This window comes from Acipenser ruthenus, chromosome 19 (genome assembly GCF_902713425.1).
Source record: "Acipenser ruthenus chromosome 19, fAciRut3.2 maternal haplotype, whole genome shotgun sequence".
Taxonomy (NCBI): Eukaryota; Metazoa; Chordata; class Actinopteri; order Acipenseriformes; family Acipenseridae; genus Acipenser; species Acipenser ruthenus.
The window spans coordinates 10,035,891-10,055,743 of record NC_081207.1 but is presented as its reverse complement, the minus strand read 5'-3'; the positions used below and the strand labels follow the sequence as shown (position 1 = coordinate 10,055,743).

The 19,853-nt window shown below is 35.8% G+C and overlaps 1 protein-coding gene across 1 annotated transcript; it reads right to left on the bottom strand.

Moving 5' to 3' along the window:
• Positions 1 to 1,746: 1,746 nt before the first annotated feature.
• Positions 1,747 to 19,313, bottom strand: LOC117424334 (ankyrin repeat domain-containing protein 40-like). Its single transcript, XM_034040572.3, has 5 exons — positions 18,822 to 19,313; positions 12,658 to 12,806; positions 9,131 to 9,640; positions 7,943 to 8,124; positions 1,747 to 3,907 (listed from the first exon to the last, which is right to left on the bottom strand). Exons 1-5 carry the CDS (start codon positions 18,953 to 18,955, stop codon positions 3,764 to 3,766), a joined length of 1,119 nt encoding a protein of 372 aa, XP_033896463.2. The 5' UTR covers positions 18,956 to 19,313; the 3' UTR covers positions 1,747 to 3,763.
• Between the last annotated feature and the right edge of the window lie 540 nt (positions 19,314 to 19,853).

Here is a 19,853-nt window from a genome sequence, read left to right as displayed (position 1 = left end):
ACTAAATATTACCTTTTAAGTACTGTCGCCTGGTAAATAATGAGTATTATATGCACTTACTGTATATAGTGAAAGTAAAATACCAGGCACATTAAAATGCACTGTGGATGAACAAGTTTTATGTAGCTTCGCTATGTTACCCTCTAAATCCACATTCCATGCAGCTGCTCTTGTTTAAACCAAATCCAATAAAAAAATAAGTATCTGAACAAGTGTAGTACTGTTGGTGAAACTTCCTTAGACCATCTTTACTGTGTATTTTGATAGATTGGTTCAGCCAAAGAATGAGCAGTGTTACTTAAAGTGTTTGCTATGAGGTAAAATATAAAGTTATGTTAGTCACAGTCACCAGAAATCCAGAATACTCTCTAATCTATTGTAACATTATTTTATAATATAAAAGTTAACCATAACACAAAATAAACTATATTAAACCTGAGAAACAGATACAGGAGTAGCTATACAAGCTGTATATGATTGGTAGCTACAGCAGTAATTCACCAGCTAACCAGTATTTAAATAATTGTGCTTTTCTGCTTAAAAATGTCTAAAGGGTAGCTTTCATAAAAATAAAAGATTCCAGTTCAATCTACATTAAATAAAATTTAAACCCACTTGTAAACACATTCTAAAGCTGCTTCACCTCAATTAAAAAGCGCGTTCCGTTCAAAATTTGTAACAAAATTGCCATTCCGTCAAAATGCAGCAGTGTAACAGTCAGCGACCTGCCATAATGGAGAATGCTCGCCTATAGTTATTTTGTTTTTGAAGATTTAAATCTTTATTAAAAGATTATTATTTATTTATTGTTTTTTTTGGAAACTAAACAAGGTATAAAATCAACCCTCTTTCTCAACAATAGCTCATATGAACTTCTATCCCTTTGTCCCTGTTGCTCTGCAGACAATTGACATTTCATTACAGTACAATAGGCACTCCCAGTATCAAAACATTTACTCACCTGGTCATTTTATATTTCACAAAAAAAACATCATACAGGAGTTGCTAAAGGATTCATTAAAGATTGTTTGAAAGTTCACACATATATATACACGTATATATACACTTGAATGGTGTTTGGACTCAAAGTCATCAGGATTTCTTCTACCTAATAAATGCATAGTTTAGGGATTGAGGTAAAACTATTAAAACTACTGTAGAGAATGTCTCTGTGTGGTCAGTATTTCCGCATGCATTAGTTTCAAAAGGGACTAATCTTGCAGACTGATCTTTTTACTTTCATGTAGTCTGTTGCCCTTGAACTTCATTTTCACCTGAGCAGTGTCTTCTGGGTAAAAGCATGTCAGTTATTAGGAGAAGCCACGGGCTGGTTAACGATAGGATAAAGACACAGAAGGGGTTAAAAGGCCTAGGCAGTGCAAGTATTACAGGGGAGGCATGCAAATTGATTACATATATTGTTTTCTTTAATGTTTGCTCAATGTGTTTCTTTAACAACTGAACACGTGAGCTCTATACAGCAATACATGCTTATTACTGGATGTGCAATGTCACTCAAGCACTGATCAGTGAAATGAGATAGACTAACAATTCTTCCAGTAGTTCCTTATAGTTTTCCCTCCAGTGTATGGTTAATAGTTTAGGTATATCAACCTATTACAGATCACAGGGTAACAACACAAGGGAACACTTGACAATGTTAAACGGCTTCTTGATTTTAACATTTGCAAACAAAAAACTGAAAACTTCCAATCTAAACACAGATTAACTTTGTCGTTTAACATCTAACACTTTCACATGTTTAATCATATAAATAACCACATTTAAAAATTTAGAATGGATGTGTTATGTTATGTAAAAGGATTGACAAAAACAACAGTTTCTATTTTCAACTTCTGATACAAATGCTGTGCATGATTAGGATATGTTTTACTTGTATATTTTTATAAAAATCACCTATTTGCAGGGAAGTAAAAATAAAAAAAATGTCTACCTCTGTATTTATGGCTTTTTTAGTATACTTACAGTAGTTATATGACAGCAAATAAAACTATTATACATGCAAGAACCCTACATATTCTATTAACATAACAACTTTAAAAGTCCAATACATTGTATCATTGTTCACGTATTGAAATCAAGATGTTAATTCCTTCTTTTCGATGAGGAATATAGCTTTAAAAAAAAAAAAAGTTTTTTCAAAGTCTAAAATTTCTCAGCATTGGCGCCACAGAACTCTGAACCATGCAACATAATTTCGAACATAACAAATGAAGGGATACGGTAATTGAAATAGCATTTGAAGCAACACAACCTTGAAACTCTAAATATGATTTATGAGTGGGTTTTCTTGTTTGTTTGGATCCAGAGGCGAGGGGAGTACTGGGGCGGCTAACATTTTGTTAGGATATTTTTCCAACCAAAACTGTTTTTTTCCTTTTTATATTGTATATGCATTAGTGCTTTTTAGAAAACAATTCCAATATCTCTCTTTTTTTACATATTTTTAAGGTTAAATATTTTACAAAGCCTCAAATGAAGTACCAGAAACTTTTTTTCAGGGATTTCAACTAAACTTTACAAAAAAGTAAATGTGTTTGTACTGTCACCTGTCTATTAAGAGTGTAGCGATTCACTGTGTATCGATGAATCATTAAACTTTCTATACATGATATACTGGATCTCAATAGTGATACACATTTTTTGTATTGCGATACCAAAAAGCACACGATAGCTCACTGTAGTTCACAATGTTTTACGCATCGTATGAATACATACTCTCCCCATCTCATTTAATTTTTAACAAAATAGTTCCATCATTAAATGATCATTTGATCTCACTATGCATCATACAAGTAGCCCATGAGGCCCAACACATGTCTTGTATTACATATCTAGGGCTTCTAGGTTTTTATTTTCCATCAGTCTCCCTCCCTTTAAACCTTAAGTAGATGTTAAGCCTTAACTGAATGCCAGATTGTTTAAATTAGCGAGGCACCACTAGAAACTAACGCAGCAAAAATTAATAAACTGCATTCGGCGATTAGAGACAGATCGAAATGCAGGTTCAAATAGAATCAGGTGAGACCAACGCACGTCGTTTGTTTAATCAAAATATGAGGGTAAAAAGAAACAACTTCCTTTGGTAACTAGTGTTTGATTAAGAAAGTGAATCGGCTCAAAATATATTTAAAGGGACATCACGTCATCTAAAATAGAATCCGAAAACTAGAAGCCCTATACATATCCAATCATGACCTGCATATCGTGATATGTATTGTCTCGTGACACTAGTGTATCGTTACCCCCCCACCCGTTTACAACTTATTCAAATACCAATATGAGATTGGTAGCTGATTAAATGGAACTACAGGTTTTGCTGGTTTCACCTCGGCCGAAAGTCAAATCAAATGAACTATTTTTTGTAATCCACCACACCCTTTAAACAGTACATCCTACTTGTAGCTTTTTAAATACCACACAAATGTGATGTAAATTCCTACCCCATCTTGTATTAATTTAAAAATATATCTGTAGTATTTTATATATTTCATTGACACCACTATGGGGGGAAAAAAAAAGGAAATTGTAATCCACTGCTATAAATAGCCGACAGAAAATGCAATACCACTCCTTTGAAATGTAATAAGAAAGCATAAATGGATAACCAACAGGGAAGTAAAAACAACACAGGATTAAAAAAAATAATAATCTTCACTGTTTAAAACAGGATTGAAGTTTGCCTTTCACAGAGCCCCAAAACACACAATAATGTAATTTACACAAATCGATCAGTAGCAGGTTAGTATGTTAGCTTTGAAGCTTTCCTATTATAGCAAGGCCTCTCAGTTAAGGAGGCTTGTCTACCTAACAAAGACAGGGGTTCCGCTTTCTCGACAACAACTTCCAGCTCCTGAAAGTCTTGTAGTCTTGCAACATCTTTGTCCTGAAGAAAGAAAAAAAAAAAAATCTACAAAGTTAGAAAAAGGCGGTAAAATGTATCACTCCATTTAGATTTGCTCCAGTTTCTAAAAACTAAAATGGTACAAAGCTTTTATAAAAAAATAAATGAATAAATAAAAATAAAAATAAAAAAGCAGCAAGGTTTATTTTAATGACTCAACAATGGCGAATATTAATACTGTGGACAGAAGACTTATAAACTTGTTTTTTCATGCAACTCATTTCACTGTTCAGTATGTGGTAATGTTAATGAGTCAGTGAATCGCTTCTGGAGGGAGAAGTAAAGAGCAGGTGCAAAGAGTACCAGATGCAAGTATTACATTGGAGTAGATCTGTAGTCATAATCTAGCAGAACATGAGTTATTTCATTTTATTTAGTTATACATCAGACAGACTGCTCGGCCAAATTCAGGTATTACAGATCACTGGATGGACAGAAAACTCAAGAATGGCTACCAATTCTATATTTCTTAAGTGTTTAGCAAACTGTCTGTATGCTTTTCACAGATGTTTGGAGACTTCTGATTAATAATACAGATGGGAAACTACTTACAAATAACACTTCCCACAAAATACAATTTCTATTCCTAATGGAAGATTTCACTGTGAAGGAACCAGAGCAATCTACTGTAATTATTCCTTTGATCGGTTTAATTTATTGCCTGAACTCTGATCTGGTGGCTGTTGGACTGAATAGCTGACAGGCTTGTGCTAATTTCAAGCCCTGTCAACAGTATTTTATGCTGATTTTATACTGATTTTACATTCTGTATGTTTTAAATGTGGAAATCTCGATATACAGTGCCTTGCAAAAGTATTCAGACCCCTGACCAATTCTCTCATATTACTTAATTACAAATGGTACATTGAAATTTCGTTCTGTTTGATATTTTATTTTAAAACACTGAAACTCAAAATCAATTATTGTAAGGTGACATTGGTTTTATGTTGGGAAATATTTTTAAGAAAAATAAAAATATCTTCCTTGCATGGGATATCCAAACACTATTATTATTTTGTACCCTTTCCCTAATCTATGCATTTGTATTACTTTATCTCTAACTTCTGTAGAATGCTCTTTGGTCTTCATTTTCCTTCAGATTCACAGCCTGACCAATGATCCTTCAACAGTGGGGTTTTTAAATGTGACAGCAACTTTAATGGTTCACAGGTGGAGGCCAATGATAAGGTAATTGTGTCCTCGTTAGGGCAATTTCTTTCATCGGTGTAAACTGGGAGCTTCCACAGCACAGGGGTTGAATACTTATGCAAGCAAAATATTTCAGTTTTTTATTTTTCTTAAAAATATTTCCCAACATAAAACCAATGTCACCTTACAGTAATTGATTTTGAGTTTCAGTGTTTTAAAATAAAATATCAAACAGAATGAAATTTCAATGTACCATTTGTAATTCAGTAATATGACAGAATTGGTCAGGGGTCTGAATACTTTTGCAAAGCACTGTATATTTTTGAACAACCAGAGTACACCATATTGTGCCATCCAATTGCTCTGTGATTAGACACCAATCTAGCAAACCCTCTTTATTATTAAAAAGCCAGCCGCTCAAATGGAGTCCCTTTGAATTTAAACACATGTAGGAACCTTATTTCCCTGGACAATGCTGCTGTGTAGCACTATGATGTTTTATAAATTAATAGCCTAACCCCAGACCCTCTCAACTGACAGATGAGATTTGTTTCGGGTTTTTGCCCTGTAAAGAGACTGGTGTGAGGCTAATATGTCTTGTGCCACTGAGGAATTCTACTGGTGAGGTATGAAAACATTTAATTGTTTATTTTAGCCTTGTCATGTGTGTAATGAAATTGAATAATATTGAATAAAATAATAATATTCATTATCTTTGGAACTGAATACAATTTTTTTTTTTTTAAGAGCATCATCTCTGTATTTTTGGAATACAACATTTTTTGTAAAACAGTTTACAAAAAAGGTATGACAAAGTAGATCAGTAGTGAGGTTCTGAAAAATAGTGTTACACGTTCCCACGTGTTGCTACAACTGTTTAAATAATGTACCTGTAATTTTTCTTTTCATTGTGAACATTCTGACAACTTTTTACATGTATAACTTTAAAGCATGTTTCAAACCTCTTTTCAAAATGGACTGATAGTGGAAGGATTATTGCCCACATTGCCAAACAGGTAACACAGCAATAACGAGCCATGATGTAGTACGGAAAAGAAAAGCCAGAGCACTTATGTGTTTTTTTTAATCGCTCTTGCTGCAGTGACTTAGAGGACAGATCTCAAACCCCAGTGCATTAGAGAAGCCAAAAGAGCTTTTAAATAGGACTGTAAAAAGTTGTCAGGGTGTTAACAATTAAAAGAAAAATTACAGGTACGTTACTTAAACAGTTGTAGCAACACGTGGGGACGCGTAATGCTACATTATTATTATTATTATTATTATTATTATTATTATTATTATTAGTTTATTTAGCTTTATCCAAGGCGACTTACAGAGACTAGGGTGTGGGAACTATGCATCAGCTGCAGAGTCACTTACAATTACATCTCACCCAAAAGACGGAGCATGAGGAGGTTAAGTGACTTGCTCAGGGTCACACAATGAGTCAGTGGCCGAGGTGGGATTTGAACCGGGGACCTCCTGGTTACAAGCCCTTTTCTTTAACCACTGGACCACACAGCCTCTTTTCGGAACCCTGCTACTTTCTCTTTAAAGCTAATTGGCTCTATTTACTAATATTGCTTATGTGTTTGTAAATACTGTGAATTTGTAGCCTCCGTCCTTCGTAGAATTTTTTACTTGTGATGTACTAAACAGCTCTTTTTCGTGAACAACCACCGTAATATCACCGCTTGTTTATGAACAGCATAAATTACTGCTCATTATACAGGAGAGATCGGAATTTACATCTCATTATAAATAGATTTGCAACGCCGAAAGTCTAGAGTTAGAACTTGCTTCTGGCAAAGATATGAAGGGAGGTATAGTGAAAAGAAAGAAGTAGGCAAATCTAATAGGATCGAGTTCTGGTTTCTGCAGACTCCGACCTTGATGCAACTATGGCACCGGCCAAAAAGAAAAGGAAAACAAATTTCCACAAAGACGAAATTGACCTGTTAGTGAAATGGACCAAAAAAAAAATCAGGAAATATTATTTAACACTTTGCAGGGCCAAAAAACATTAAGAAAGGACACATGGAAAAATATAACAAGATAAATTCACTGGGACACTAAGCGACAGACACTTGACATTCAAAAAATAAATAAAATGGCATGACCTTATATTAGGAGGATTACAAAAATGAAAGCAGCAGATAATAAAAAAGAAAACAGGACAAATTGAATGTGATGTTAAACGTAGAGCAGATGCTGGGCACAATGAAAACAAACCAAAACATAGATCTAAAAGAAAGGGTCCCCAAAAATAAGAAAGCATAAATAAAACTAAGCTTGTTTCTATGTGGAAGTTTACCATGGTAAATTTGCAAGGTAATTCTGCAGTTTACCATGTCTGTACTCGTCTGTACCCTAACCATGCTTCTCTATGCTTCCAGTGCTTTCATTTAAGAATATCGCAGAAAACTTTTGCTCGAGCAAAGGTTGAATCTATGCCAGTGATAGGTACGCGTAAAATAACAGGCACAAACCGAAGTTGTAAATCATAATGATAAAAAATGATAATACATCAAGGGTAAACGCAAAACTTCAATATTATAATGAGACTTGTGCATTTGCATACGAAAGTAGTTCGAAAACGAACAGTCATAACTAAACTACCACAGCAGGGATGAAACTAAGTTACGGGAGTGAAAATGACTTTAATACATTGCGGGTAGGTCTACGAAGTCACAAAACTTACAAAAAGTCAAGATACGAAAGAAAAATCAATGATACATAGAGCCCAATATGTATTACAATGGATGATCCTACTTAATAGTATCACAGGACGTCTTAATTATATGCGTTGTTTAAAAAACGGGATAAATAAATATGTCAATAAATAATATAGCTGTTTTTAGATCGTACCTTTCGCAACATTGTGTTTGGTAACTTTCGTATCTTCTCCACGTGGTCAACACTAACACCAAGCTCTCGACAGCACACTCGGAGTAATGCTCGGAGGGTCAGTTCTTGACGATCAAGTTCAATTTCAATGAAGTCGTTCTCTTTTACTGCAGAGTCTTGGATTCTAACTTTTAGCACCAGTTCTGAAATGTACATTTATAAAATGAGTTAAAAACAAAACAAAACAAAACAAACTGTTGAATACAGTGTACACTTCAGTGTCTTAATAGGGTCTGCCAGTACAATTAAAAATATTGATCTATAGCTAGGCATTAAAAACCCTGTGCTGAACACCTATGGTAATCAAGCTCTATTGATTATCAGCATATCACATAGCTTGTTCTTTGCCTTACAGTATTCACACAAAAACAAGCACTCCACAATAAGAAACCCTTAAAATGTGTCATGTTTCTGTTTACCTGGATATTACCATAGAGGCTATTCCCATTATCATTTGGTCATTGGGCTGTTACTTTGAATAGTGGTAATTAGTATTTACACAGGCCATGGGTGTGATCATAGGTTACAGTCATTTTTAGCTCTTATTTATTTTGCTACTATACATTTTAACTAAAATGACATTTAAGACTATATAGATGGCTGTAATACAATCTTGTGGTTCTGGTGACATTAAGTTACAGCCTTTATATTTATTGCTATTTGTTTAAAACGTTTAATAGTTGAGATCATCACCTCGTTTGTAAGACCACACAAGTTACAGCTATACTGTAGTCAAAAAAAAAAAAAAAAAAAATTAGCAAAACTAATAACACATACTGTACATTAGGTATTAAATACAATCTGCTTTTAAGTATTCCAATCATGAGGGTCTCTGTGTGCGCAAGCTTGTTTTTCACATTGCTTCTTTTCAGATAAATGTCAGTGCATTGTGGTGAGTTCTTGGAGTTAATTAAGGTGGGACTTTTCCAGTCAGCCACTTCAAAAGCAATACGGAACAGTGAAATATTTGTCTAGAAATGGGGCTCAAGCAACCAACTATAAAAATGATTATATAGCTCACAATGATGTTTCCTATATTGGTATTGAAGGACAAACCCACTTACAACATTATATGTTGTTTGTACAGTTGGATGTTCATTATTACTTGTCAAGAAAAATATATTAATGTTCGGATTCTTGTTTATTTACCTTGCATATTCATCGGAAAAGCCCCAGTGAAGAAGAATGGCTGAAACGTTGGCATGGACCCCATCGGATTGCTATTGAGCTGCTGAGGTATTGACTGTTGTCTGGTGGGTGCGACTGGTGAACTTGCATTCCCGTTGGGGTCCAGTAAAGACGGTCCGTTCTGCGTTACGTGCTGCTGTGCGTATTCATGGTGAGGTTCTGAGGCGGTTCCCTTCATGCCTCCTGGTGGATGCAGGGAGACTCCGTTCTGTTCAGCTACAGGTATGTGTGCGCTCACACTTTGTGCATCTGTGTCAAAATGCAAGCTCGGATCCAGGGATACCGCAGGAGAAGGAGGGCTGTCATACTCTGACTCTTCTGATATGCAAGTCGTTCCGCTGTGGGGTGCGTTGTGGGGTTCTGATATATCAGTCATTTCAGTCTTAACATAAGGGAATGGGGGATTTGCTAGATAGTTTGGAATGATTGACAACTCTGATTCCTTTGTTTCTGTTATTTCAGTTTCTTCTACTGTGGGTTAAAAAAAAAACAACATTAAACAAATGGCATACAATATTATATACACACCCCCAGCTCTCGAGATAAGGTTTTGGGTCTGGGAGTATCTTACCCTCCAATTTTAACACCGAGACAGTAAAATGTATTTTTGGAGGATAAAATGCAACATTACCTTGAAGTTATGAGTAATCTCGATAAATACTGTACAAGCTTTAATGGTAATGGGGTAGGCATTAAAAAAGAGCATTCCATTTTAAATGCAATGTTACTTTGAACTACAGTACAACCACGCATGTGTTCTACAAGGTTCTTTATCGGCTCAGCGCATTTTTTTGAGGTATCACACTAATTCTGCAAATTATGTTACTTACATTTTAACATTAAATTCTTACTCATGAACATGTTAATTTCAATATAAAGCCATACAGATAAATAAAAGAAGGAAATGCATTAGTAAGTTATAAAACAGTTTGTTTAATATTATAGGCACCTTTTTTTAGCGGTTGCCTCTGACGATGGTTCCAGTTGGATTTGTAGCTGGACTGGGGTGTTTACACTTCAACCTGTGTAGTTTCGAATTGTTCTTATTCTTACTGTGATTGGCTGCAAAGACAACAAGGCTAGCCAGAGATTGGATAATGTTTCTTGGGTTGGTTTCTCTTGTGTACAGTTTCCTATTAACTGAAGACACTGTATTCTGGGAGACGTAGTTGTTAGTGGATATTTTAGGGGAGGAGGGAGGGGATGCAGACAAGCTGTGCAACAAAATTGCTATGCATATTTTTACGCATTAAATTTAAAATTGTGAGTTTTTTTTAGGATGTTTTAATTTGTAAAAACGTCACGTACGCAGCTTATCTGGACAGAAAAATAGTCCACAAATGCCAGGGGGTAAATGTGCAAATGTGTAGACACGTTTCTGCCAACACACACATACTTCACCTATGTAAATGAACACTCCCAAAAGGGCTTCTGAGAGTGCTATAGGTAAAAACACTCTGTGAAGCGGGTGCCAATTATTACAGAACATATGACTAAGACACTGCTGCGTTGAATAACAAATGCTGATTCTGCCTTTAAGAATGAACAACCCTTTCTTGTAAATAGTCTATCATCTGTATCAAAAAAACAAAAAAAAGCCCTAACTTTTTCAAATATTAATTTCAGGTACCCACCTTAGAAGGATGTATTCGGACTGAAAATGATCTCTGGTTGAGGTTCATCACTAGACTTGGTGCTCAGATTACTGTCTGTAACTCTACTTAAGAATGTGACCTGTTGTCTTTGAATGGCCTGTCTTGAAATAAGCCAATATAGTGACCATTCCAGCTCAAGTGGACCAATGAGGATTGTCAACCACTTTTGTCAATTATTTATATTTTGTAAAAGCAATAAACACTTTTGCTTAAAAAAAAAAATAGTTAACTGTATCACTTACCATGAACTAATGAATTCTGCAAGAATTAGTTTGTACTTTATGACGTTAACCCTAACACTGTGATTGCATAAACATAGTTTGCCATTTATTTTCTTATTAAACTCTAAACAAAAAATAAATGAAGCAGCTAGTTTAGTGTGCTTTTAGTAATACTTCTCATAATAGTAGGCACACATTGGTTTGCACTGTTAAAAAAAAAAAAAACTATTTCTCACCTACACTCTCCATCATTCAGGGGTGTGTTAAAGAACACAAAACTGCTTCAAGAGGCAGTAGCCCACCTCTAATCCTTTGAAAGCATAGAAGATGATCTACGGTATGTAGGTACCTGCTGTTGTAGATATTAAACAGGGAAGCTATATTTTTCATCTTCTTTTATTTATCTCACGCTGCATGTAGCAGGAGAATCTGGCCTGTAAGCTTGCAGACATACTACAGTTACAATTTCCTACGATATTTCAGTAATTTTATTTTATTACAGAATTATCGTTTATCTGTACGATTGTTGTAGGACACCTGAAATTGATAAAGAATATTAGTGAGAAAATTAATTATTGTCCCAACCCTAGTTATTATTATTATTAGTCATGTAGCAGGTGCTTTTATCCAAAGAGACTTACAGAGACTAGGGGGTGAACTATGCATCACAAGTGCTGCTGCAGTCACTTACAATAGGACCTCAGTTTTACGTCTCATCCGAAGGACAGAGCACAAGGAGGTTAAGTGACTTGCTCAGGGTCACACACAGTGAGTCAGTGGCAGAGCTAGGATTTGAACCTGGAACTTCCTGATATCAAGCGCTTTTCTTTAACCAGGATATTTGGAGTTTCACAAGGGTCCTTATTAAAGAAAATGGAGACCCTTATGTGAGTCTGTTTTCACCAGACTTTAATGGTCCCGTCCTCCCTCCTATAGCTGTCTTGTATTTGGCTATAATCAAATAACCTTTCAGGTACGTAAGATTGTTATGTGATTAGGGTCACACACAGTGAGTCAGTGGCTGAGATGAGATTGAATTGGGAACCTTCTGGTAACAAGACCTTTTTCTAACCACTGGACCACCAAACCTCCTAGTTTATTACATATAGGACATTAAGTTCTATGTGAACTAAACGGTGACAAATCCTAATACTATTGTTAGAAACATCACAAAATCTGACAAACCAAAAAACAAAAATAAATACAATAAATCACAGCTCAGGTTATCTGATCTGATATACATAAGACACCTTACAGCAAACCTCAGAAATGTGACAGATAAGGATTAGAAAACACGGGCTACGGCTACGTTTGGCACTATAGTTTATTAAGACAATAAATTTTACTGCGCCTTTCACTTGGACTTTGTTTTACTGCTTTATGCATCTGTGATGGGCTATTCGTATCACCAACTTAAAAACAACTGTGTGGATTTCAGCAGTAACTCTTGCTAAATTATTTGATTTACACTTTCAGTTTTACAAATAACTTGTCACACATTGAAAAAGAACGCAATAACCATTAATTGTTTTTGAAAAGAATCTTGGACACCACAAATTATGGTTTTGTTTTTCTTTTTTGTCAAGAGATTTATTGATACGATTTGGCTTACCTCCCAGAAGTTTTCTGATATCAGGTTTTGAAGTTAGCTGGGCTGCTGTCTCTCCTTTTGAAGTAAAAATGTCTTTGTCAGCACCTGCACTTAACAGATAGGACACGATCTGTCTATGATTTCGTTTGCATGCCCAATGCAAACAAGTCCTGAATGAAAAAAAATACAAGGATACTGAAGAATCAAGTAGGGTACATAGGGACAATAAAAAACACAAAAGAAACACAGAAAGAACATGCCTTTATTAAGTAGGTTTGTTACGGTACAAGCTTGCACACCGGGTATGAAGTTAAAATCCTGTTCAGCTGTTTTGCAACAGTAACATAACCAAGCTTACTACTTTTCATTTTCCAGGGGCTCACAAAATACTGTAATAAATCACTCACCTTTTACGTACGTACTCTATGGTAATTATAAAAGCGATTCCCCATGATTGAGTGTGATTGCGTAGGGCAGCGACCCTGGTATCCAAAGTCAATAGGAAAGTGTCAGGTAAGATTGACACCTTGTTTCATTCCTTAGATTGGATATCTGAGCCCTGAATGCATCAGTTACTGGTCAGAATCAAAGAAGGTTGAAAAATATTGCGTGATTAAGTAGCAAACCTCCTACCACCTGTTGCTTAATTAACTAAAAAATAAATGCTATACTCAGTAAAATGCTCAATTTGCAAAAGAATGGCCAAGTAATGCAAGTAAAATCCTCTAATCTGTAATGCATGTTGTCACATGACATGCCTTGTGATCTACTATACCTATATAAGCTGAGTGCAACTATTCAGAAACAATAAGTTGTACGCAGAAGGACAGCAGTGACTTCACAAGGAGCATGACAGTGGCTCCCAGTGCAACCAGCATTGTCCATCATGAGTCTCCAGGGTGTTCCTGGAATGGCAGAATTTGCAGAAAACGACCACCGGAAAGCAACTCTGGCCGCCAGCAGGTCTTGACAGATCAAGCCTGTAACCACGTGCAACGTACCGTGACAAGCAACAGGCACGCTAGAGAAGAAAAATCACCGAAACCTTCAACGCTGGAACAGATGCACCTGTTTCCACTCGAAAGCAAAGTGGTCCAACCCAGTATTAAGACCATTCCACATAAGGTTCATTTCAGGACTCATGTTTCTTACCATTTCCATAAATGTGTTTTCTTGTGCAAATGTATGAGACTGTAATGTACTGTTTGTAGTTTACAATACACTGTACTACAAATTTGCAACAACGAATGAGGTTACGACGTCACAGAAGTCATCAATTTTAAGGCACAGTGACCGATTAGGTAAGTACACAATGGCTGGGTTGCAAAGGAAAGCTTTTTTTCTTTTTCTTTTTTTTTTTTTTTTTTAAAAAGAAAAATTATACAATTATTGAAATGGCTGGTCAACACAAATCTGTTCTATTCGGCAAGTTTTCTGGAAGTTTAAAAAAAAAAAAAAAAAGTTGAGATGATCACTGATGGAGTAATCACTGTTGGGGAGGAGTAAAGAACAGTAGCCAAAATAAGAAAGAAATGGATAGATCTATTGAGCAGAATGAAATTAAAAGGAGGAAAAAGAAGGAAGGGAGATGAAAAAGTTTTAAAAGTTGATTGAGGAAAAACAAAATACCTCACTGTCGACAGCCATTTGGAGCTGTGTAAAGTGACAGGCTGTACTCTGAAGTTTTATACATACATACATACATGAAGAAAGCCCTTCTTCAGCTGTGTAGAAAAAAAAGTCAGCGCTGTGCAATAAACTTATTTAAAGAAAAAGCTTACTGGTGTGTGTTTACTTTTTTTCTACACAGCTGAAAAGGAATGTTTGGCCGAAATGTACGTAGTCTTTATTAGGGGTGCATGCCTGGTAGATAATCAAGCTGTGTTTAGCCTCATTGTTTAAACGTGTGGGGCAGGTAATAACATGGAGGTGGCTGCTGCAACAACACAGCTTTGTTATTGCTGAGATGAACTGTAGCTGAGATGAATTGAGGAAAGAGCTTTTTGTTTCTGTGATTTGGGGATCTGGAGGGTTTCTTTGAGATATTTATCTAGAAGTGAGAAGGAGGCACTTGTCACTATTTTTGTCACTTGAGTTTGGTCCATTTTATTTATTTGTATTACGTTTGTGTGTTAGGCCTACTTAACTTTTACTTTGTATTATGTAATTTACTTTTGTTTGTATTATTATTATTATTCATGTAATAATTGCTGCATGGCAGTGTCACCAGTTTAAAGCAAGGCAATCTGCCCAATAATACTATTATCATACTGAATAAATCTGTACTTTTGGTATGATTGTATTTAATCATGATAGCGGTATATGATTTTTTGACCTTGCCTCTGTTACTGTTATTTTTCACCCACATAACTTTGGGTTAACATGTCATTGAATAAATAATTTTGTAATTAATTTAAACCTTTTGCATATATAAATACAGTGATGCACAATGAAAACGCAACAGTCTAAGTTTTACATCAGTAGCTCATTGGGCACATACATAATGTTATTTACATTTTAAATAGTAAGCAGATAGGTTTGTTGATTGTTTGAGTAGTATTGTTCCTTGGGAAAACAAAATACTGAGCTCAAGTCATGTGATTTCATAAAAAACGCCAGGTGCTCAGTGTTTGGTATTTGAGTCGAGTTAAAATTGCCAAAATGAGTTGATTAGGAATCTGTATAAAGAGCCATTCGAAAATACATGATTTTAATTAAACGCAAGAACAGCGACAGATACGACCATGCCCCGCTTGAGTAATGAAGATCGTCTGGTTGCTATTGGCATGATAGAAGGCGGACTGTCTGTGAGAGAAATTGCCCGGAGAATGAGATGTTCTGCTTCAATGATCAATCAGCAGACTAGTCCAGAGAAACCAGCTCTGTGAGGGATAGGCCATGTCTTGGAAGGCAGAGGGTCACCACACCGGCCCAGGACCGTCACATCCGAGTGATCCATCTGCGTAATCATTTTCAGACTGCAGTGGCTATAGCACAAGAAATTCCAGGAAGAAATAACCTAAGCATCAGCAGAATGACTGTAGCTCTCTGTCTGCATGAAAATGATCTGCAAGCTCGGAGGCCGTTCACGTGTAATGTTGATAGCTGACAGACAAAATCGCCATCTTCTGTGGGCCAGACAACATCTGAGGTGGCAGCAGAGAGAGTGGCGGAGTGTTTTATTAACCGAGAAATGCCATTTTGCCCATGGACCTGACGGAAGACAACATGTGTGGAGACGTCGTGGCGAGTGCTATGCTGACTGTTGCGTTGTTCGAGCCAACCGGTGGGGTGGTGGAAGTGTGATGATATGGGGAGGAATCTCCTTTAACACAAGAACGCCTTTTGTGCAGATTGAGGGCAACCTTACTGCTCAGCGATACATTGACGAAGTCCTTGAGGCAACAGTTTTTCCGTTCCTGCAAGCCATTCTGGAAGTGCGTGCGTGTGTGTGTGTGTGGGGGGGGGGGGGGGGGGGTTATGACACAAGAACAAGTTTATATTGTTATCAGAATGTTTTACCTGAGAAATCCTGTACAATAAAGTGAACAGTTCCACAACGAGCTAGTAATATGAGTGCCACGGTAAAACAGGATCTGTGATGAAAATTGCCACTTGCAGCTGCTGTCTGGCAGTCACAGGTTTCTGGTGAAAATCAGTGATGTTGCAGCTCTATGAAACCAATTTATTTATTTTTTATTGCGAGGTGCTTGCGATTGCGAATCGGCGCAAAACACGGGTACAGGCAGAAACCGATTTTTACCACATGCATATAAAATGCATTCTGATGTATTACTTACTGTATTGTATTTAAAATGACTATGGTTAGTTCCTCTGCAGTATTCCCCTACACTGTCTCAAATGGCACAATGCCAAATACATGGCTGTAACAAAAGAAGGGCCACAAAGTTAGATTGTGACGACAAAACGATTGCACAAGTTAAATCGTTGCATAGAAGTTTTTTATGTAATGGATTTCCTGTCATCTAGTGCAGCAGATTATACGGCACAGCCAAACTAGAGAATGCAATGCCCTTAAATTAATGTGTTTTTTACTTCTATGGTAATACTGTAAATCTTCACCAAACCATGAGAGAAAAAATAATGCCAAGATTTATCAACATCCTTACATTGAGGTGCAATTTGCAATTTTGAGTCCTGAAATGAACCCCAAGCAGTTTTAACTTGTTTGGAAAATTGACACTTATTTTACTTTCTCAAAAAATGGTGCAAATTGCATTTTGGATGCAACACCTCTATAAATCCGGCGTAGTACGATTTGAAACTACTGTAAGCTTTGTTATATATTTTTTAAAGAACAGGCAGCTGTTCAAACATTTGGAAGTAGTTTTTTCCAGATAGTTGAGACCACATGTAGCAGTCTGAAAATTTGCCCTGGTTTTGGAGCCATGCCGACAGTCAAGAGTTTACAAGTTATATTTGATCTGTTTAAAACATATTGGACTTCTTTGTTCTAGGGTAGGTCATTGAATACCTTTTTAGAATAACAACAGTTTCCAAAAGTCTGCAATTTAGGATTTTAACAAAATATTTAACTAATTAGAAATGATTGATTCTGACCAGTAAACCAAGTTACTTATCAATGGGTATTATTTTACTAGAACTACAAAACTGTAGAGGCACAGAACTGCAAAATGACAAACACATCGAGCATGGAGGGTGTTGGTAGAATAGGTTTGAAACTTATTTTGAATGATTTAATGTACATTTATTACATTAATAATATTATTAATATGTTTGGTTAACCGGACAGTTCAATAGATGTTAAAAAGAAAATGTCAGTATTAAATAGAAACGTACACAACATTACAAAATGACAGCACTGCACCAGAATAGTTTTTTTTTTTTTTTTAAACACCTTTATCTTTTTAATATGCAGTACGTCATCTCTCACTGATTTATACAAAGTTAGTATTTTGTGTGCACAATGTCCCTTTGACCTTGATTTTGTTCATAAAATAAGCTGGTTCAGTGAACTCATTGCCTATAAACATCATTTGTTTTAAGTTTTCAAGGAAAGATTGTGTATTTTTTTCTAGGGATGTTAATAGTTTGGAGTATAAACATTTTCCAAGTGTTAAGTGTGTATAATTGTTCCTAACGGTTGAACTATTTTCAAAGATATGCATGTCCAATTATAAAGGTCAGTTGTGCTGTTAATACAATTATGTACAATGTAAGGTTATATATTCCATATTAATTCAATGTCTTTTCCATATACACATATATGTTGCACAAACATAGACTCATCCACATTGATGATGTAGTATATCACAAAAAAGTAAAACCATTCTAAAGGATTTTCCAATATGTTTTAAACACATGTAATCCTGCAGTCGTTAAAGAAATTAAACACTGACCAGTGTTACTTAAATCCAGTGCATGCCTGGTTCATTCAACTGAATATAAAATGAACAATGTGGGTACTGGATGAAACAAAGTGCAGGGCTAGAGTGGGTACCACTGCTGCCCAACCCTGCCTCAAACGGGAGTATCACCAGTCTTCCAATTTCTGCGTGACGTTTTTAGAACTGCTTAAGGAACCACAGACAATGGGTGCGTTCACGAGACGCAGACTTTGCTAAGTCTGCGCAGATTCTGCAAATTCATTGGCTACTTGCTCCGATTCTGTGCAGAATGGCGAAAGTCTGCGTGGCGTTGAACGCACCCAATGTGTCATCACTTGGTACATTTTGATGACATCAGTGTTCACATTTGACTCCCATGTTGCTGTTGTTTTATTTGTTAGTTTAAAACTAAATAATTAATACGACTGAAAGGACATAAAGGATCAACTTGAACTTGACTATAAAACAACAACAACATGTTATCCTTATCTCAGCTTATCCAATAGGTGGAATAAAAACGGGTAAGTTTGGCAATGGGTCTGGCATCATTAATTGCTGTACACCCAACAGTCATGCCGTCTGTTACTGTACTGTGCAATTTGCACAGCTTTTGTGTAAGGAAAATAAAACTGACTACATTACAAACATATAATAATAATAATAATAATAATAATAATAATAATAATAATAATTATTATTATTATTATTATTATTATTATTATGTTCCCCTTTGTTACTTTAAGATCTGTAAAGTAGGGTTGCCTTAATGGGAGTACGGTTAGGTCTGAAGGTAAAGGAACATGATAATAAACTTACCATCCATTTATTTCATTTTGAGAGTTGACATGAACTCCGCTGTGGACTAGCGTTTGTACCTCTTCCAGATCCCCGATAGCAGACGCTTCCCTCAACCTCTCCTGCAATTCTTTATCGACTGACGGGCTTGTCATTTTATAAACAAAATACAAGCGGTACCTTCAGTAACAACAGAAATAAACGGTGTTATTTTAATTTCGTTTCTATGTGCCTAATTAATCGAAAATGTAGTTAGAAATTCATAATTCGTCCACTGAAAGTAAATCAGCTTGATCGCGCACTTCCTAGAAAAACGCCTTTCTAAACTTAAAGTTGCAGCTGCTCATTGTCAATTACAACAAAAGTTGATCAAATGACAAACAAAATCCAATCTTAGTATGTCAACCTATCGTGATATAGCAGTTGTTGCTTTACTGTATTTCACTGCTACTGTGTTTGTCAACTAGAAATAATCCTCCCTGGGGGGCAGCTTTAACTGTAACAACTGAGAGCTGCAGTTTTAGTTCCTACTCCTAAAAAAAAAAAAAAAAAAAACACTTCCGGATAAGTAACAGCATGCGTTTCTAGCACCGGGGGTGAGGAATGCTAACAAAAAAATATTAAAAAAAAAAAAAAAATGCAGCATGAACTAAAACAAATGAATTAAATATTTCACTTTGAAATAAAATAAGTAGTGTTAGTAACGATTTTTTTTTAAGGAATGGGGTGTGCAACAAAGGAAGCGATGTCCACAAGATTCAATCTACTGTATATCCATAATAACAATGTGTTTGTACATACAGTATAGAAGAGCAGAAATGATAGATAGATTTAACCCTTAACCCTAACTTAAACTCTTAAGTTTATATTCCATTCACTTTTAATGCATGTAAGTTGTAATGACTGGGACACGGTTTTTAGCCGAATAGAGGTTGGGTATGCATTCAGTAATATAGCAATTTCTGACAGGTACAGAAAATGACATGACACTGGTAATTAAAAACAAATATGTAATTCCACCAGTTTAAATGTTATTACTTACAAATCATAGTT